The sequence below is a fragment of the Lissotriton vulgaris genome, chromosome 12, assembly GCF_964263255.1.
Source record: "Lissotriton vulgaris chromosome 12, aLisVul1.2, whole genome shotgun sequence".
Classification (NCBI taxonomy): Eukaryota; Metazoa; Chordata; class Amphibia; order Caudata; family Salamandridae; genus Lissotriton; species Lissotriton vulgaris.
The window spans coordinates 295943780-295965740 of NC_141700.1; the positions used below are offsets into that span (position 1 = coordinate 295943780).

The following is a 21961-nucleotide window of genomic DNA, read 5'->3' on the forward strand; positions in this document are numbered from 1 at the left end:
TGTGTTGGCTAAGAATTCTACATACATTATGGTTGATTCAGAAAAAACAAATCAGTGCTCATACATCAACTGTATGAAAGAAAAGAAAATTATGTATGCAATACGTATGTAGGCCAGAACATATGAATAACATTCCTGTGTTACTGTTTATGCAGAAATCGATCACATACACAAAAATAATCCAGATTGGTGCAGGGTCATGGGGTGGTGGTCAGAGATTTCATGAAAAGGTCTAGGAATATGTCAGTACCAATGATCATCTGTGATTCGAGTAAAAATCTGCAGTCTGTTCTAGGCATGTATGTATGTCTGGCCATTAATTGGTGTGTGCCTCAAACAAATCTCTCTAATGCACAACAGACAGGGCAAATAGGATGCTCTCATACCTCGCATTCAGAAGAGAAAATAAACTGTGGCAGAGTCCAGTTTGAGGTCAATGGGTTCAGGTACATGCGCTGGTGGGTGGGGCTAACTTATGGCCTGGCAAAGGTGACTGAAGGGTGCCAGAGAGTAATTAACAAAGTAGCCCCTGAGATCCACGTTTTATTCAGCTAGGAAGCACAAAACATTAGTGTTGATTAAAAAAATGAGTGTCGGTTAAAAAAACAGGCGTCAGGTCAACCTTATTTTTCCATTTTAAAAACAAGGTAAGACAGCATATCTCCCCATATGCTTAACATGAACTGTAGACATTTGTTTCATGTACAGATGGATCAATAATCAGTGATGCATTACAGAAGCATTTTCCAGTAGTGCTGCCTACAACCTGTAATATGCACATGATTCTGAGACCAATAAAGCACAGGTTTCATTTGTCTCTAGAAAGAGGTAAAAATAGTGAAAATGACCATGAGCAAATGTTCTAATTGATCCTAATAGCAAATGGCACAGGAGTAAAGGCATGCACGTTTGTCAGAAGCATATGTGAATACATTTCATGTGTAGTCACATTCCAAAGATGGAGCTCCATGTAGCGCCTCTCCACCTACTCATTGTGGTATTTCGTCTTGGGCCTTCGTAGGCCGGAATATAGTGTATGAAATACAGGTTTACGATAATGTGCATGCACTCGCCAGTGTAAAGAGTTAAAACGATCTAAAACCCTGGGATAGCCACAACCATTGATGCAGGAAAACAGCTACTCTGTCTAACATAAGTGTTGGCCCATTGTATCGCAGATATACAATTGTATAAAATAAAAGGGTAAGAAATCAACCTTAATACTTACAGGAGCTTTGATGCTGCATTATAATTAGGCTGTGGGGTTTTAGGTTTAAACCTATAATAACTGATAAAACCCCACAGAAGGAAAAATAGCCCTCACCGGTGAAAACATATAAACACTGAAAAAACACCTGCACAACCACAAACTTAATGGCATTCAAAGAAAGAAAAAAGAAAGTATAAGAGTCATTTTGTTAATTTCTGAAGGGGTCAATAAAATGTAACTTTGTTATACAAGCTAGCAGTAAGAAAGTCTGGGCTAACATTATTCTGCTTTAGTTTTGTTCTTTAGGGATGCCACTAAAATATTGTTTCTCCTTCCTTTTACTTTTTTCAGTTTTATGGCCTTTGGTCTAAAGATGCAGGGTTTAGTTTCACGTTTTAGGTTTAGTTTAATTATTTTATAAACTGTAGAGAATAAGGACATATCAAACTCACATTTGATATTTTGGCTGCATTTGATTCTTTCACTGATAGGTAAAATGGCTAATTTCATAAAAATCTTTCCTAATATCTGTCATCACATTTACCCACAGAGAATGGGTAAAAACCCTTAATACATCAGACCATAGTTTCTAGTGGGTCAGTATTGATAGTAGGTGAATTGCCAACACCTCAGGCTTTAAACATTAAATGCAAGGTATAGTGACAAGTATATATGTCACCAAGCATCTGGGATAGGGGTGAAAACGTGACACCAGACTTTTGGAAAGCATGGAATGCAGTGACACTTGTTATGCTCTGCAAAAAAGGTTATTTCCAAGTTCAACAAAGATTGGAGTGATATTGTTTGTATTTGTATTGATTCAGCTACGTATATAAAACATTAATGTGTGATGGCCTGTCAAAATTGATACTTGAGCTGAAGTGATTCCCTGTAGGACATCCTTGCCACTTGTTAGATGGTATGCTGAAAGCATCTTTACAATCTTCAGAGTTAATGAGGGATGCTATTGACTTTTTAGTCCATTCTGGTGCACTGTTTTCTTATGCCCAGGAACTAAAACACAAATATTTATAATTTCGTGCTTTATGTGGCATCAAAGAAAGAGTCATCCCAACTGTGTCTCTTAGCTGACGGTTCTCAGCCCAATGGGCTATGAATGCCGAGAGGGCTTTTTCACAGAAGTTTACATGGGAAGGAAAGCACGAGCGCACATGACCAAAGACTCACCGAAGAAGTATTGTATGGTGTACTGCAATAAGAGTAATTTGCAAAAATCTCTTTGGACCTCATATACACTATACGTACACTGTCTAAAGCCCATGTTCTTTCAGTGCAGAAAGCAAGCAATGATAAAAGAAAAACGTTCTATAAACACCGAAAAAACACTTTTTCTGTTGCTTTTAGTGGTGTGAAAATGTGTAACCACTGATAACAACTGTTTTTTAAGATATTGAAAACACTGAAAAAACCCCACCAGAATTTACCAAAAATAGAAACTGAAAACAGGACAGCCTAATTATAATAAAGTTAACATTCTCAGGCCTGCATTTCTTGTTAAGGTTGCATCGAAATGGGCCAAGCAGACACTTTATTAAAAAATAAAGTCGATGTATTTGACACTGAATTCCATGTGTACTAGGTGGTCCTTAAACAAAACAGGATCACATGATGCTGAATCAAGCAAGGGTTTGCGATTCTTCATTGGATCACCACTAAGACTTTACCAAGATTACTATTTTTGCAGTGCTGTATGTATCCTCTACAACAGCGGTGAAACACTGGACAGGAAGCACACTGAAAGGAACCGGACAAGCACCTTTTTCACAAGTACCAGGTAAGCACAGCATCAATCAACACCTAACTACTCTCCTGTGGTGTAGCCCACTGATCAGAGCCCCTGAGAGATTAGCGACGAACACACATACTAGTATAGTAAAATCTCAGACAACCATTCACTGTGACACCATTTTGACAGAGCTAGGGTATTGCACTCCCTTTTTGCTTGATATAGTTTCAGCATGTCTACAACACGTTTCCGATTCATTAGCAGCTTATTGGCTAAAAGTTGGGGTGAAACCTCGAACTAATCTACAATTTGAGTGAGGACTCCCAACGACACATAGAACAGCCTAGCTTAGAAACACTTGAATCAAACACACAGAACATTCTTGAAACAACGAAAACAAAACAAGAAGCACTGACTTGGAAATGTATACATGTGTGGCATAAGTGAGCAACGTTTTCAGAAAACAATATATCAATTCCTGGCGAAATACCTACAGCCTGCGGTTTAGGAGCCATAACAATAAGTTATTTGGTATCTGCATTTTGCAAATCTTCACGCATTATATACCCACTTTTCCTAACATTAAGATACAGAAGGTTTTAAAAATATATGAACCTTTTTTCGACAAAGAATCTACTTTCTGTACAAAAATAGCAACTACTGAAATGATACTCAATGTTCTTATTGATTTACCAATAGGTGTGCGGACTAGCAGCAAGGTACCAAAGAACAGCTTCATTAATGCAAAGTTACTCAGTAATGGTGCTGGGAAGGTGAGCCTGTCAAAGAGAGCTAAAGACATCAGTTACAACACTTAAGGGCATGTGGGATCTGGGCTCTGCTTCACCCAAAACTACAGGAGCACTAGTTATGTCACCTAAAAACGTGACCCTTTCTGTTAAGCTGTCCTTAAGAAGTGCAACCACTGTATCCAAAACAGCCCTTCAATGACATAATAGTGTTACACAATTCTCACAAAACAGTTTTTCTTCAGAAGAACAGAGTCTCACACACACTCGTTGATGTTTCGGAAATCCTCATGAGTGTCCTTTGGGACACTAAATGAATCTTTGAGAAGAGCGCAATTAACGTCCATGGAAAGACATGAATCCTTGGGGACAAAGCAAAGGAAAATTGCAGGAGAAAGCAAAACACCCAGTTAGCATTTCACAATCCTGTAGAAACTACCACAACCACAGAGACGGAATTTTGGAGTATTGAGAAGATACTGTTTGTGTTCTTTGAGGGGACAGTTATATTGAAAACCTGTTTTCAGTACTAATGGATTGCTTTGGGAGAATGCATTATTTATTTTAAAATAGTCCTTCTGAACCGGCCAGTGTTATACTCTAAAGAGTTTTTGAAATATGAATAACCAATGCACTTGGAATCCTTATGAGGGAGATCAGTAAAAATGAAACGCTATGAAGCATAGTTCTGAATCTCTGAAGAGGAAGAAAACAAAATCACTGTGGGAAATGCATAGCTTTTTTGTAAAAATGACACTAACGAATGAGTCAGTTCTTTAAAAACCATGGTACTTTGGTTTTTTTTTTAGGTCTCTCCATTTGCATGACTTACCAAAGAGAATATGGAATCGGCCATATTTAAGAGGTTCCAATGAAACTCTGAGACATTAATGGAAGCCAAGGACACCTTAAAACAGAATGCTGGTGCCTTGAATGCCGAAGGCGAAATGCAACAGATATCAATGGCAATCCCTTCTCTTAACTGGAATGGTTTGACTAGCCTTCTATCAAGTGACATGGGTTCATGGTGTGTGGAATTGGCTCTGTGACAAGATGCAGGTCTAAAGTGGGACGGATCAACACCATCAGGCCAGCACTGTAAGAAGTGGATTAGCCATAAAAGCCAGAGAGCTTATGTTTTTTTACCACTATCAGCAGTAACCCTTTTAATTGGGAAATTCTATTTTTTCTGAGGCCAGGATTGTCTGAAGTGAATGTGTGGCTATTTGCATCAGCCTGGCTCATTGTTCCAAGAACTGATGCACTCTTAATACTTTGGGTACATTGAAGTTTGCTTGGGTGACAGAACATGGTCCTAAAGCCAGTGTATGAATTAGAGTGACTGTGTTCTTGGGCTGAGCCTTAGTGAAGTTTTACATGAATTAGTCTGTCCTGAACCATCAATTACTTTAAATCTATTTTCTATGAGGCGTTGCAGTTTATTCAATCGCCTATTATTAATATAAGTTGTCTTAATCTTTGGTTGTGTCTACCAGAACGTCTACAGTATATGATCGAACAGTTTTTTACCTTGCTCTAAATGATCAGGGACCACATATTTCAGTTTGGACATTTTTTTCAATCTTTAGGTGTGTAGGTCCAATCCGATCCCTTGAAGAGAAGCTACAGAACAACTCACAGGCTACATTAAAGTGCTGGCGGACTAGAATATGTAGCGTAGAGAAAGAGTGGGTACAAACACCAATATCCTACATCGCACTATGAGATATATGAAGGCGCTGCTTTGATTGGGATACCAACAGGCATTATTTGGAGTATACCTAGGTGATGTTCTATATAGGCATAGGGACATATTGCATGAGGTACCTCAGACAGGTGCTGTATAAAGTGTATCTAGGTGCAGCCATGGTGGAACGCTCCCTGGGAGAGCAGAGGGTATGGACTAACGGTCAGAGCTGCCGACCTTGGAGCTGGGGACCCAGGTTCAAATCTGTGTCAACTCAACATTCTGTGATTCTGGGCATATGACTTAATCTCCCCATGCCTAGGAACAGCGCCTAGGGACCCTCACTGGTGATTACCTGCGCTATAAAAATCTGAATATTATTATTACAAAGATGATAACCCCTAGTACTTGGTACTATATAAATACATCTAGGCACTGTTCTCTAAGCTTCAGACAGGTCACATATAAAGTTTATGCTGAACCTTAACTCTGGGTGGCCTTTGATAATGTGCATCGAGGTGTTGTCTTATGAGGCCAAAGAACTTTCCTGTTACAAGTGCCTGGGAGTCCCAGAGGATGCCTTGTCTGAAGCGTCCAGGCAGTGTTCCCTGGTGATCTCAGAATGGACATACGTGAAGTGCATCCAGGCGCTGTTCTCTGAGGCATATATGGTAGCCCATATAGGAAGTTCATCCAAGAGCTACGAACTTCCGACAGGCCAACATTAGTTAACCAGGCGCTGTTCTCCAAGCGCTTCAAGGCCTGCATGAAGTGAGGTCCAACGTGTTCAGACGCCTTTCACTGACGGCCTCGGGGCCCTCACACGTCCTTCCAAGAGTATTCCTGTGCTCTTCTCGGAGGGCTTCAAGAGTCCTCGGGTTGGTCCCGAGGCCACATGGAGTGTTTCCAGGCGCTCTCCTCATGGGCCTCGGGGGTGCTATATGAAGTGTATCCAGGCGCTGTCGCAGTCCCGGGGCGGGGACAACCGCAGGCGGTGGCTGCGTACTTTGTAGTTGTGGCCTTCGTTGTTGTCCCAGTACTCGGCCCCGCACACGCAGTAGCGGATGGCGAACTCGAGCAGGCCGCCCTTCTCGAGCAGCGAGGGCGTCACCAGCTTGAAGCTGAAGCGGTCGGTCTGGCGGTCGCTGGAGCCGGGCAGGTAGGAGGCGGCGCAGTCGGCCGCGGAGGCCCAGCGGTCCAGACTGAAGCGCACGGTCACCGTCTTCTCGTAGGACTCGTTGACGACGCGCACCAGGCCGCTGACGCTGAACTGGTCGGTGCGCAGGCTCTCCAGGCACAGGTGCTGCTGCCGCACGCGCTCCAGGAAGCCGGGGTCGGCGCCGGGGTTGGGCGGGAAGAGCGGCTCGAGCAGCACGGACTGCACCGGGGCCTGCAGCCGCACGCTCAGCTCCCCCGGCGCCGGCGGCCTCGGCGTCTTCCGCAGGCCGCTCAGGACGTGGGCCGGCACCCGCGGGGCGTCGGCGTCGGAGAAGTGGCGCACGGCGATCAGCTCCAGACCCAGCGAGTCGGCGAAGCGCACCTTCTTGCGGCGCGACGGGCTCTGCGCCGCCGCGATCTCCAGCTGCAGCCTCCGCTCGCCCGGCGTGGGCAGCGACTTGGCCCTGCGGCGGGCGCCGGGGCTCTGCGGGGCCAGGGTGGGCTCCCGGCCGCGGCTGGGCTTGTCGGGGACGGGCTCCTCGTTGGTCTCTGGCGGGGACTCATCTTCCAGGTCTGGCTCCTCCGGCTGGGGCGGGGGCAGGATCCTGCAGCCGCGCTCCTCGTCCCACTCCTCGGCGACCTTGCAGGGCTCGCCCAGGCTACCGTACAAGCAGGCGGTGCAGCTGAAGTTCCGAGGCAGGTAGAGTCTGGAAGGGGGCGGCATGGCTGCTGCCTTTTCCATGCAGGGGAGGCCCTGGGGTGGGCTGTTGCTGGTGCTCTATTTAGACGTGGAAGGCTTTGCTGTCCTTTCTGGGGGTTAGACCTTGTCTCTACCGCATTTCAAGTCCTAGGTGCCCTCTCTGTTGTGGCAGGTCCTCTGCACCCTGATGATACTTTCCGGGTTTCCCTGATTCGGTCCGTCTCTCCTTGTCACGGTCTTCCAAGGGCAGCGTCAGCTGCTGTGCCCTTCCACCCCCGGTGTGTTGTCACCTAACTTCATCTCCCGTGTTCCTAGAGAGCTACTAGATGCTTCCCCCCTCCCTCCCCCTATCTCCTTAGTGATTCGTGTGACACGCATCGATCTCTCATTCCCTAGTGCTGCTGCATACGTGACTCGCTGCAACTCTCGTTTCTACGTGCCTGTTACCCAGTTTCTCGTGCTACTGCCTGCCTAACTCGCTATCACTTTTCCCTGCTGTCTGCCCCTGCTCACAGTTCCTAGTACTGCCTCTTTAGTCCCCGCAGCTCGGCTGCTGCACCCGCTGTCTCATTCGTGTGCGCTCAATGTCCCTTTCCTACTACTGGGTGTCTGACCCCCTATTGCTACAGCAAGACAGACTTCTTGTCACTCCTGCTGCGGGCGCCTGGCTCTCCATTGACGCTGCCAGTCTCCTATTACGCTTCTCTGTTGCTGCTGGCTACTCGCAGCTCCTCTCCAGTTGAGGGTGCCTGCCTCGCTGTTGCCGCTGAGTGCCAGTCTCCCTGCCACACTCCTATTGCGGGTGCCTGTCTCTCTATTGCTGCTTTGTGTCAGCCTCCGTGCCACTCTGTTGCTGCCACTCTCCGGCTGCGGGTGTCTGCCCCCAGTCTCGATCTTCCTTGTTCTGCTGCTCGTTTGACTCAGCTGCTGCCTCTCGTAATGTTGGGTACTTTTGCTTCTTGGAAATTGCTGCTGACTTTCCAGCGTTCATGCCGCCCGCCCCTCGTGCCGAGTCCTTCTTCTCTCCTTGGTGCTGAAGTGTTCTCGCCCTTTTGATGAGTAGTAAGTAGCCTGCTTCACAGGCCACTCTGTCCCGCCCTATGCCCGGCTGCTGCTCGCTGCTGCCGGGTGTGTGCCATCTGTCCCCGGTGCCGAGAGTGCCCCGATCCAGTTCAGTCGTGTCCTCCTTGACGCTGTAGAGGGTTCTTCCCTTCCTCTCCCAGGTATCGGGACTCCCTGCGCCGAGCGTGTGGCCCCGTTTCACTTGTTCCCTCTGACTGCCTCCGCCGGTGCTGCTGCAGACTGTGCAGAGATGACGAGCAGGCTCCGAGGAGGATGCCGTGTGTGGCTCTGACGCTCCTGCTCCTCTGCTGGCTGCTGACGCACTTAGCAGGAATCACGTCCAGCACTCCTTCTGCGCCCCCAGGAACCCTGTCATCTTCCCTCATGATCACTCAGGACCGCCCCCCTCCCAGTTAACCCCAGATTCGAGGTTTCCCATTGAATGCGCCAAACTGAATCAGGTGCGTGCTAGAGCGGCCAGACACTGACGACCGGCGCCCATTCATACTTTACTGAGGAAGGTGAATCTGAAAGTACATTAATACCCGACATTACAGACTTGACATTTTATAGCAGGCCAGCTTCAATTATCCAACCTGACTGGAATCGAAAGCAGCCATCCTATCCGTTGTGTGCTTTTTGTGATACATTTCAAGACACAGTGTCGGCCTTTTAAAAGGGAACGAAGTGTTTTTGAAGCGTTACTATCTGCCGCGTCCATTTTAATGAATGCTTAGACAGTGATATATTGTCTCACTGCACACATTTACACGTCTGCTTAGTTTGTACTAGTCCACGACCCTTCAGCAGAACTTTGTGACATTATTCCGTAAATTATCCATATGCTGCCTTGTGGCGCGTCCAGTTGTCAAAACTACAACAGCAGTAGCAAACGTGAGGGGGTAGGTGCACGTTCACTGTCTGATAATAGTCTAGCCTGGGCTTCACATCTAAACCAATTACTGCACTCATTAACATTATGGAATTAGTTTTCAAGAATCGTCAGCAGTGGCTCACTGACTTCTGTGAGCAGTGCTGCAGTGTACAGCACGTTTCTTCCCGCTTCCCAAGTTCACATTTAGTTTTCTTTCATACCTTCCAATATCACATAAATAGGGATATGCGCCGAAGAGCAAAGTCAGCTGCGGATTTTGCAAGACAAAACGAACATATACTATTTATACTGAAAACCTCGCTCTTTTAGTTCACACGGCTGAAGAAAGAAGGGGGGGCAGATTCAGTGTTTTTCTCCAAGTGGTTTTGTTGTACACCTGTCAAATATGTAAATTACACCTAAAAACCAGGGCCTGAATCACAAAGTGTTTTTGTGAGTAGTTTTGTATGACTTTTAGTTTAGCTGGGATTTACTCATGAATTTACAGGATTAAAAGTTGTTTAGACACGGAAAAAAGGTTTGCGATACAACAATCTTTCCCTCCATAAGTAAGCATGCCTTACTCCTAACAGATGCATAAATGAGCCACAACTGAGCTTAGAGTAATCACAACTTCTGACGTTAATGATGTGCGACTCAGTCCTGGATATTCAAGTGTAATTCACATGATAGGTAGGAATAAGTCACAAGTATTAGAGAAAAAGCTTTCTGAATTGGGTGCAGATTTCTGTAAGAAAAGTAGCACACAGTAACAAGATGAGTACACGCCACGTAAATGAACCTCATGCCCTAGGTGTTACTCTGTAGAGCCGCACTGTCTCTGTTCACTCCTTCGATCACATGCCAGATACACCTTTTTATAACACTGCTGTTATTTTTAAAGAATATAGCCTTATAGCCCGCCGTAGAGGGCTACACCGGCTATTAAAGGCCCTCTTCAGCGTTAAAGGCCCGAGCCGAAGGCGAGGGCCTTTAACAAGGGAGAGGGACTTTAATAGCGGTATAGCCTATCTACAAAGGGCTATAAGGCTATTAGAACATTCTGTCACTAGAGGACAGAATGTTCTAACAAAAAAAACAAATCCTTTTGGGAGCATAAGGGGATTGGAATCCCCTCAGGTTCCCTGAAGCCTTTGTTCACAGCCAGAGCTGTGAACAAAGAAACATTGGAATGTTGGAGCTCCAGGCTTATACCAGCCATTATAAGCCCGGAGCACTCCATTGTTTTCAATGGAGCTCCCAACACTCCAATGTTCTAATAGTCTATACAGCTCCATTAAAACACTTAAACTTCTATCTCCCCTTTCCCGTTTGTCTCATTTCTTAATTCCTCCACCTCTTACAGTTTCTTAGAAGACCCCATTTCTGTTGTGCTGGTGTCACTGTCACGTCCCCATTCCTTATGTTCAGCATCACACTCCTCCCCCTCACAATGCCTTAATGCTCCTCGTCTTATCTAAACTCCTGCTATAAGTAAAGTGATCAAGGCAGAACAATTCTGCATTCCATGTCGAGCCGGAGGTAATAATGGCATATTTATAGCAAATCAACAGTGTAGTTTCAAGCTAAAGAAACGTGATTGCTGTTGTGTTTTTTTCATTCTGTGTTTTGGAAAGCATTCAAATATGGCAGTGGCTGTGTGGAAGAATAAAAAATTAGCTAGCATTCGTGCCAAGAATTTTCAATTCTATTAAGGACACGGAGGTGAGGAGTATGCTTTCTCTTTCCTTTTATTGCCACTCACAGCAGCCAATCAGAAAACTTTTGTATGCAAAAAAACACTACACATCCCATGATGCCTTGGTATACATCACTTCTTGTATGACCCTATAAGAGCCACCATAGCCATTACGCGAACCTCTTTCTTTGCTCGAACGTTTTTTAAGTCCCAAGAATAATTCAAGTCCAAACAAAATCCTCCAACATGGAAGAAACTACCAGGAACGTTAACATCTTCTCAGAACCTGGAAAGAAGGAGATACAAGAAATCTGTAATTCCAGCCTAAGACAGAATAATCAATACATACAGGTGGGTAATTATTACAATTTGTGATATAACCAGGTGGGATAATCCTCGCCTCAGTGTCCTTAATAGAATTGAAAATTCTTTGTGCGAATGCTAGCAAATTATTAATTCTATTACAGGACCGGAGGCTTCGGATTATGCTAGTTTAACCCTTATCAAATACAACCGAGGCTATCTCACCCACCGGTTTTTAGTAGAACTGTTAAAAAGTTGATTCAGAAGACCAGTCAGCAGATCGCATGATATCTTGAACAGTAGAACCCAACATAAAGGTTTTGGAGGCCATAGCTCCATGCACAGAATGCGCTTCATACACGTGGATATCAATACCCGCGTCTTTCATGACTGATTTCAACCATCTGGCTCTAGTAGCCGCAGATACTGGTTTATAAGGGTTTTGCAGGGCAATTAACAATTGAACCACACCATCAGGTCATATAGATCTGGTACATTCTTCATAAGCCTTTAGACTATGAACTACACATAGTTTTGCATTACCAGGAAAAGCATGATACTCAACACTTCTCAACAAAGTCTTAGTTCTGGCAGTAATATTAAAGGAAACTCCTGCCAGAGTAAATACTCTACCTTTAAGATCCAGGGCTTTCACATCGGAAGACCACCAACAGGCAGATAGGCATAAAAGCATTGCTAACTTACACAATAGTTGTTTCTTCGTCAACATGTCATTATGTGGCCATTTGTCAAATAAGGAAATAACTAGAGATACATCCCACAGAGAGGAATACTTTGGTTTAGGTGGATTCGCTACCCTAATACTTTTTGGTAATTTACAAATTACTGGGTGCATACCTACTGGCTTGCCATCTATATGGGAATGACCAGCTGAAATGGCCGAACGATAATTGTTAACCAAACGATACGCCAGACCTTCCGATGCCTTTTCCGGTGAAAAACTTACAACATGGGGTAGGTCGGCCCCCACAGGATCCACGTGTTGTTCCATGCACCAACGAACTCAGCCTTTCCAGGCTGAAGAATAACGTTTCCTGGTGAAGGAAGCCCAGGCTTGGTTGGTGAAAGCCGCAGCTACGTCCGAAAAGCCAGGCATTTCCCATCTTTGCCTGAAAGTCTCCAGGCCATCAGAGACAAGTGCCCTGATAACATCATCGGGTGCATTTCTCCATGAGGGCCCTGGAGTGCCATCGAGGATGACAGAATCATACTGGGAAAATCACAGCTCATTTCCAATAATATGGGGAACCAAGGCTACAACTTTCACATGGGGAACTAGCCAGGTGGCGAGAAACTTTGGGTAGTCACCCTGGGAATCAATATGAACAGGGAAAAGGCATAATTCAAGCCCTTGGACCAGTCCTGAGAAAACGCATCTGTTGCCAATGCTAACAGATCCGGCCTCCAGCTGAAGAACTTCTCCAACTGTCGATTAAGTCTGGACGCAAATAGGTCGATCTCACAACTGCCCCAGATTGCTTGCAGCCACCTGACTATCTAGGGTTGGAGTTGCAAATCGCTGTAATCCTTGAGATGTCAGGAGTTCCAGTCCGCTACAATGTTCGGCTACCCTGGAATATATTCGGCTATCACCGATATCTGATGACTCATGCCTCCTAATTTGTTGATGTACCTCACTGCCGAAATGTTGTCCATCCGAAGTAGGATGCAACATGAGAGTCGTGAGGGTGACAGTGTCCAGATTGCGAATGATCACGGAAAGAGTTCCAGGCAGTTGATGTGAAGATCGAGTTCGCGCACGGACCACCGCCCCCCTGTGGATATATCCGCAACGCGCACCCCAGACCCAACGGCTGGCTTAGCCACCACTGTATCTCTTCCCTCGCCTCCTGAGAGAGAGAGGGACAATGTCCGTGTAAGAGAGACATTTCTGAAGATGTTGTATTTTTAACCTCTGAAGGGCCCGATAATGAAGAGGGCCCGGGAAGATTCATTGTATAGAGGATGCCAGAAGACCCACAATCCTGGCAATTACTCTGAGTGAGACTGTCTGCTTGGATAACAGTGTGGTGAGCTCCTTTCTGATGAATTTCAGTTTTGCGCGGGGAAGACTTAACTGGGTCGTCCGAGAATCTATGATGAACCCTAGAAAATCCACCTTTTGCGAGGGGGAAAGAGCTGATTTAGATTTGTTGATCACGAATCCTAGGTTTTGCAAAGTAGCTATGGTCATTTGTAAATGTAGGGCAGCTACTGCTGGAGAATGCGCCATGATAAGTATGTCCTCTAAATAAACTATCATGCAAATGTCTTGCTCTCGTAGGTGAGCTATCACGGGTTTCATCACCTTGGTGAAGCACCATGGTGCTGAGGAGAGCCCGAAAGGAAGGAACCACTGGTTCCGCCATTGGAATTGGAGGAAGCGGCGGTGAGAAGGGAAAATAGGTATTGACAGATAGGCGTCTTTCAGGTCCAGCCGGACCATCCAGTCTCCTTCTTTGAGAAGATCCACAGAAAGATGGATACTCTCCATCTTAAAGTGCTTGTAAGTCATGAACTGATTGAACTCCTTCAAATTCAATACTAACCTGTGACCGCCGTCCTTCTGTACTAAGAAAATATTGTTGCAGAAACCGTGAGGGCCCTCGTTGCAATGCGCTATCGTTTGTTTCTGTAGCAATTCGTCTAGTGCGGAATCGATAAAATCGCATTCTAGTTGGGAAAAAGAAAGCGGTCTGGGTCGTTTGTCTTGATAAGAAGTCTGATAGAAATCTAAATGAAACCCCTGAATTGTCTGCAAAATCTATGCATCCTGAGAAATTCAAAACTATTTATGATAGAAAAACTGAGGTGATCACCTCTGTGGAAAATTCTCTGGTTGAAGTGTTGTCTGGTGGGATAGAAGGTTCCTCTGCGAGTGGAATCCCACTCTCCGTGGCCCCTTCCTTAGTCTCCCTGCTGAGGACCTTGGGAGAATTTGTGGCCTGGTGAGCGTCCTCGGCCGACCCGTCGAAAAAGGCCAGCTTGAAAGACTCGTTTAATGCCTGACTGGGCTTTATCTAGCATCGTGAATGTGCCCACCCAGGCACAAGTCCTAAAAACAAGAAGTGGGGGGATGCTCCAAGTTAGGTGGTGTCACCGGAAGTGAGGTCACTCAGCTTAGGAGGTCGAATACGGACTCACCTTGGTGATGAATGGCTGAAGGAGAGAGAGGAGTTGTTGGTTCGAGAGGTGAGACTTCCAATCGGTCATAAACATGTTAACAGATCCAGAATAAACATGGAGCTTTGCTTGCAATTCTGTAACAGAGTCTAGGCTAGACTTCTGTAGGAGCAGGGCTCATGTCCCCTCCGTGTGTACTGGGACCAAGGCAATCGGCACTGCTGCACCACTAAAGGGTAGAAGGCATTTTGACAATCCGCCAGTATCTCAAAGCACAGTCCAGCTTTTGGGCAAGAGGGACGGCGTCCACCCGGTAATAACCCAGTAAAATAAGTGGGGGACGTCGTCCACCTGCGTGGTACCCCTACATGAGCCCTGGTGCCCACGTACTTGGAAACATCCTTGTCAAATCGTTCTCCAAAGAGATTGCCCTCCGCTAGGGGTCCTGGTTCCGCTGCAGCCAATTCAGTGAGATCGGAGTCTATGTGCATGAGAAGCGACTACCGTCGTTCTGTAGATACAGCACAATTAGCATTTCCTAAGAGGCATATGGCCTGCTGGGTCCATCCTACCAATACATCCGGGTCTACCGCATTGCTTGATTCTTGCACTTGCAAGGCCATTTCTAGGATCTTAGCAAGAGGGCCTGCCACGTCCAGGAGTTTGCCCTGATAGCCCTGCCAGGCCCAATCAATCCCTTTCTTTGGGTCCTTAGTGAACTTCTTGAGGAAGGTAAGTAGTCTTGCGTCAATACCTGGGGTTTCTGCAACCTTGTCCAGAATGTCTGGCCTGGGGAATTCTGAGCATAATCTATTACGCACCTCTTAGCAAAACTCTGTTGGAGATTATCATGCAGGTACGCCGCAACTTTAGACCCAGGAGCCCTGTCCGAAGACCTGGGATGGGCTATATTGGCAGGATTGAACGTGAATGGGGTTGACATAGTTTGGGACAGTCTTCCTAGTTTTCTTCGGAGGAGGAGCATCATCAGGGGTGTCAGTCCCTGTGGTATTGGTGTCCGTATCCGTGTCAGGACGCTTGGCTTTAACTGAGGGAGGTAATGAAGAGAGAGTGTCAGCATGGGGCCAAGACTTGGGCTGGAGGCCACTCCCCATAGCATCTTTAGCAGGTTCAGCAGGGGAAGTAAAGCTGGGACGTTTGGCAAATCGCTCTAGCTGCTTTGTTATCAGCTTCAATGCAGCAGCCAACGCTTGCTGCACAGTTCCAGGGACTGTCTTCTCCAAGCCCTTATTCACAGACTCTTGGACAGTAGCGGCCTGAGCCTCCACAATATTATCTTCCAAGGAAGGAGTAGTCACTTCCTCCTCATACAGGTTATCATCCTCATAATTGACCCAATCCTATGTGGCAGGGTGTAAATAAATTGCTGGATAGAAAAGAGGAGTAAAGGGGGAGCCAACCTACAGCACGCACCAAATAAGTACCTAGCTCCTCAGCAAAAGCTGTATAAAAGTTATTGCGGCTCACAGGGCGTAGGCAGAGCAAAGAGAACAACGTTTATAAGGAGATTGTGCACACTCCAAGGCCAGATAATTCTTAGAGCCACATCAGGCGTAGACAGGGTCTCTTATCCAAAAGAACTCCAAGCAAAGTGAGCTCTGGAGTAGTGCAGGGTCGAAAAACGTTGTGCGTAGCCCAATCCTACCAAAACTAGCCCAATTGGGCTACGCACAAGGAATCGGTTGAAAATGCTATCATGAACGCACCAGCAATTAGGGTAAGCATGTCGCATTTATTTTGCGGGAATATTCACTGCCGATGGCAGCGCGGTACAAAAAAAAGACAAAGCGGGAATCCCCCAACAGCCTGACCATGCCGCCCGCATACATTTAAACTCCTGCTGCTTCGCGGGGTGTCGGCAGAGCATTAGAGCGCTAATAACACCAGCGCGATGCACGTGCTACCTTTAAGGAGATAAAAGCTTCAGCCCGAATCGCGCATACCTAAATCTGAGCAATGTAAGGCATCAGCACGTTATGCACAATGTATTAAATGTAAATGTAAATAGCAGCGCGATGTCCGCCTACATAAACATATATTAGATCCTTTTATTTATCAGTGAATGCATTTAAATAAGCATTTTAAGCATAGTAAACATGAATAAAACTTTCTGCACTTAACTTCCTGCGTGAGTAGCAAAGAAAGAAGCTCACATAATGGTTATGGTGGCTCTTATAGGGTCATACAGGAAGTGATGTATACCAAGGCATCATGGGATGTGTAGTGTTCTTTGCATACAAAAGTTTTCTGATTGGCTGCTGTGAGTGGCAATAAATAGAAAGAGAAAGCATAATCCGAAGCCTCCAGTCCTGTAATAGAATTGTCGGGGCAGCTCACCTGGACCTGGGACTCGAAATACTGCAGTGGAACTATAAACAGTTTCAGAATGGGGGTGCTGCCATTAATGTTACATCACTGAAGTCATAAGAATTTTGAAAAATGCAAGCATCATACAAAGAACAAATGTAGCAAATGAGACGTCCATTCAACAGGAGAATGGCAAAGGTGTAGAATACAGGCAATGGTGCATTTTGGGGCACACAGTCATAAATATATTACCAAAACATCCTGTGGTAGCACACAGTTATTTATAGACAGCACGTCTTGCATCGAAATGGGCAATAAATTGGCACAGATAAGCAATTGTACTGACAAAAGTATATAGTGCACAAACAACAACGTCTGGGAATTTGGTTCAAATTAATATTTTTAATTTGTGCATCACCAAGTAAAGTATCCAAAATGTATGTGTCCATTAAATTTCAGAAATAGCAAAATTGTTCATCATTTGTGCTTTCCCAATTGCTGATATATTTTGGAATATTTACACAGCTCATTTACAGGTATTAAAATTTCATTATTGTTTAAAAAAAACATTGAAATCCTACACCCTTTCCTTCCATACTTTGGTACACCGTCAAGATTGTCTCACAGTTCACTTTACGAAATCCTCTCAATTTGTATTCAGAGGGAAAAAAAGTAAACCAAAACTCTGTGTTAAACGAATAGGCAGCAATTTGCCAAAAGCTATACCCCGACATTTGACATCTGTCTTTGAAGGCACAGCAAATGTGATAAGATAAAAACAAAATTTTAAAGCATCATTATAGCTCATTCACTTTCTGAATGGTTATGTTAGGAGTGCTGACGGAGCCCTTGTAACCAAACTTCCAGGGACTATGCTGGCCAATATTGTGGCAAGTATTGCTTGTTGCCTCTGGCCCTCACAGCCTTGGTGCTGCTGTGCAACTCACTAACTTAGTAAGAACTTCTTATAGGACTGACTCATAATGTCGTAGCGTTGGCTGTGGGAGAAGAGGTGTGATATGCTATTTATTTTTTTACCAGTTTTTAAATCTATTTTGTCTACTTTCACAAGCATGAAACCTAATCTTGTACTGCATACCTGTACAGCAGTGTTTTCGAAGGGTGTCATTTGTTAGTCAATTTAATGTCAACCAGGAGGTAAGCCTGGGAGGATCCAGCAAAGCTGCACATTAGTTTGTAAAATTGCAGTCCTGCATTCTAATTTTAAGACTCTGTATTGAAAGCTATGCAAAGAAGTTGATTGCAACTTTTTAATGGTTCTGTTCACAATAAATTTTTTGTTGGATATATGCCGGGTCAATAGAATTATTTTGCAAAAATGACTAAATAATTAGGCAAGAAAAAGGCAAACTATATGGGGCTATTGCAGCACCTTCTGTGGCATTATTTCATTATTTTGTGATTTTAGCAGACTTTAGTAATGGCTGGGTAACAGCGTCATGTCATTGGTATCAATGAACGCATCAGGGGGCGTGGCCTAGGCCTGAGCAAGATTGCCACTTGATTCAACCACTCTGCTCCTTGCCCTGCAGTACCTGATTCCTGGTGGATAACCAGTGCTTCAACTCGCTCACATTCGAATGCAGGAGCTGCCTCCATCCAAGCATCAACAGATGTAGTGCAAAGGCGACCTCTGACCGACAGATTAATCTGGATTAACATCCCCTCTGCACAGGCCTGAAAATGAAACATGGTGACAAGATGACAGCCTCCGATGCTACCACTACGGGGGCCCAGATAACTCAACTGTGATCACCGGTGCTATTGATGCTCAACCATAGGTACGAGGCGAACTGGGTGCATGTATTTATGGATCACTGAAATAATATCGATGGCAAAAATATAGAACTACAAAAATATCGAGTAAAAAATATAGAATGCCAAAATAACGACTTCCTATCTCCAAACAGATAGGTACAAAAATATCTAATCAAAAATATCGTTGTAAAAAATATAGTCAAAATATCGAATTTTTTAAATAGTTAAAAGTAATTTAAAATTAATGAAATAATAAATACAACTAACTTAAACATACTTAAAATACTTAAATAACATTAAAATTAATAAATAATTAATATAAATACAAATATTTATTTAATACATATATATATATATATATATATATTACCTACTGGCGGTCGCCAGTAGGTATATATAGTTAGGATTTTTTCTCTATGGGACTTTTGAAAATTCTATGTCTAATAACTTTGGCGTTTGTGGACGGAATCGGCTGAAATTTTCAGGAAAATGGCACATTTTGTTTCTGAGCAGCCCCTGAAAATTTGGGGGGGTTTCGTCAAGGGGGGCCGAGAAAAAAGGGGGGTCCCAAAACACGTTTTTAACATTGAGTTTTCCATAGGGCGTTTGGCCTCACTTTTAGCTCGAACGGCTGAATGGATTTGCACGAAACTTGGCAAAATTGTAGGGACTGTTAGCCCGATGTGCCTTTGCTGGGTCTCAATATATGTGCTCCAGTGGATTTTGAGAAATTAACGTTTTAAAAAACAGATATATCTGTGACAGCGTCCCGGATAGCGCTCCGGTTCGCGAACTTTTCGCGTAATGGAACTTTGCGAAGCGAAGCTGATTGGCTCTCCGGTGTCTGTCAACATTCTAAACAGTCCGGAGTGGTCGCCATCTTGTCTCTCGGTAGGATCGAGAGACAAGAAGAGGAGAAAAAAACGAAGGGGGAATTTAATGAAAGGGGGCAAGGTAGACCCTTCTTGACCCCCTAGGAATGATGTTGAGGTTATTAAAGGGTCCCGTGGGGCAAATAAAAAAATATTGTTTTTTTGCGGTAGAAGCGCTTTCCGGTTCACGAACCGGGTAGTGAACCGGGACGCGAAACGGGAATTCGCCATTTTGTGTTTCGATTTAATTCAATTACAAGATGGAGGAAAAACAATGTGAGAAATGGGTATAAGGGGGTACGGGAGAAATATCCTGACCCCCTATGTTTTCTAAGGGTGGCTGAGGATGCTCTAATATGTTGATACTTGTCTTCCAGCGGCTGCGCGTGAGCGTTTTTTTTTTTTTTTTTTTGCTGCGTGACGTCTGTTAACGTTCGATTCGAAGGAAATCAGGAAGTGTTGACCGCCATTTTGACACTGCGAGTAAATATATTGTTAAAAATAATTGTTATAAATTAATCCGTATTGATAAATATTGTCTGCGCCATCTTGCTTTTTTTCCAATGGCACACTTTTGTCGTGCACGGCAGCCATTTTAGATGCCTTGACCAGACCCACTCTCTGCACGCCGCCGATCGTGACGTCTGTTAACGTTCCATTCGAAGGAAATCAGGAAGTGTTGACCGCCATTTTGACACTGCGAGTAAATATATTGTTAAAAATAATTGTTATAAATTAATTCGTATTGATAAACATTGTCTGCGCCATCTTGCTTTTTTTCTAATGCCACACTTTTGTCGTGCACGGCAGCCATTTTAGATGCCTTGACCAGACCCACTCTCTGCACGCCGCCGATCCTCAGCATGGCTCCCCACCCTCGCAAGCATCTCCCCCACGCGCTGGTCACCCCCGCTCTCTGTCTTATGCATGGGCCATAAACCTCCCCCCATCTGAGCTGCTCTTCCCTGAAAATCACACCCTGTGCCCGCCCGACACCTCCCTTTCACCCTATTCACTACCACACCCTCTGACATTCCTCTTCCTTTGTGTCTGATTGTCCAGGCCGGTCCCAGGCTATCACCTAGCCCTGCGGATGTAGTTTATGGCCTCAACTGTAAAGAATCACCCCTCTTCAAAGGAGTTACAGTAGATCAAGGCCCCCACCCGATGAGATCCGTCACACCACACGCGTTCCTACTATCTGATAACGATCCTGTATTGTGATTGGGGAGGGGATTCTCACTGTGAGGGTGTGTGGGACCGAGCCTGAAGCGGAAGATTCCAGGGATGCCTTTTTGTACATCAAAGTCTTCACAATTATGTGTCACATTAAAAATATATAGCACTCCAACAAAGTAGTAGGATTATAACACTTTATTAACTTATAAATATATACAACGCACCAAAAACAGTAAACACGTTAAAAACCATTTTTTAAACAGAAGCAACAATGGTCAGTAGCGGTCTGTTTTGCAAATAGTCTGAAGGCAGCACAACGTGCTGAGTTCTGGACGGCACCCAGGTGATGTCCTTTACTTGCCGCACTGGTTTTTGCATCCTACAATGCTGCTCCGAAAAACGGCGTGGGGTGCCCCGGGGGGGGGGGGGGAAGCGGCGTGAACGGGCCTCCCCAGGTGGAGGCTCGTCTGCTGTAGTGGGGCGCCCCTTTAGCGTTTCATGTAGTAAAGGAAGATGCACAGTCCACTGTGTATGTTAAGATCATTTACTACATTTCACTTGCCATTCAGCGGTTTTCCGCCCGCTTTTGCTGCACTGTGCCTCGTCAGTAGCCGTCTGTTGTGCGAATAGTCCGAAGGCAGCACAACGTGCTGAGATCTGGACGGCACCCAGGTGATGTCCTTTACTTGCCGCACTGGTTTTGGCATCCTACAATGCTGCTCCGAAAAACGGCGTGGGGCGCCCCGGGGGGGGGAGGCGGCGTGAACGGGCCTCCCCAGGTGGAGGCTCGTCTGCTGTAGTGGGGCGCCCCTTTAGCGTTTCACTTGCCATTCAGCGGTTTTCCGCCCGCTTTTGCTGCACTGTGCCTCATCCGCCATTCAGCTGTTTACCGCCCGCTCTTGCGGCTACATCGTCTCGTTCACCATCTAGATGAATTGCGCCCACTCTTGCGGTGCAGCGATAGGCGGCTGCCACAGGACTCTTAAAATGGCGGCCGGCTCTTCGGATTTGGGCCTGGTCCACTAAAATGGCCCTGGGACACCTTGGAACTCGGACGCTTGTCTGCTAGGGCTTGGGCCCCATTCTCGAAAGCGTCCCCTCAGCCTTGAAGATTCTACAAAAGTCTTGGGGGCCCCTCGACTCCCGCAGGCTTCCGGTGGGGAGCGGCTGCCATGATTGCTTGCGGAATGGCCACGACAGAGCTACGAGATGGTGGTGCTCTCATGCTGACGCCAGCTTCAGTCTGAAACATCCAGAAACACTGTAGACTATCAATTCGATGAGTTCCGGTGGAGCCCCAACGTGACCCGGTAGGGAAGAACTTGCCCTCCCATTTTTTGAGTGATGGTTCTTGTTGCCTGTCCCCTCTGTTGTCATCTAACGGAACCTTTTTGGATTGCAGAGTGAGAAAAAAAAAGGTGGGGCTTTCATCGTTTGGGAAAAAAAAATGTTTTAATCCAATGAAAAGTG

At 45.4% G+C, this 21961-nt stretch overlaps 1 protein-coding gene across 1 annotated transcript; it reads right to left on the bottom strand.

Moving 5' to 3' along the window:
- Positions 1-2692: 2692 nt before the first annotated feature.
- LOC147674002 (protein phosphatase 1 regulatory subunit 3E-like) lies at positions 2693-7945 on the bottom strand. The gene has a single exon (XM_086945089.1). The coding sequence runs from the start codon at positions 7291-7293 to the stop codon at positions 6331-6333; it is 963 nt and encodes a 320-aa protein (XP_086801215.1). The 5' UTR covers positions 7294-7945; the 3' UTR covers positions 2693-6330.
- Between the last annotated feature and the right edge of the window lie 14016 nt (positions 7946-21961).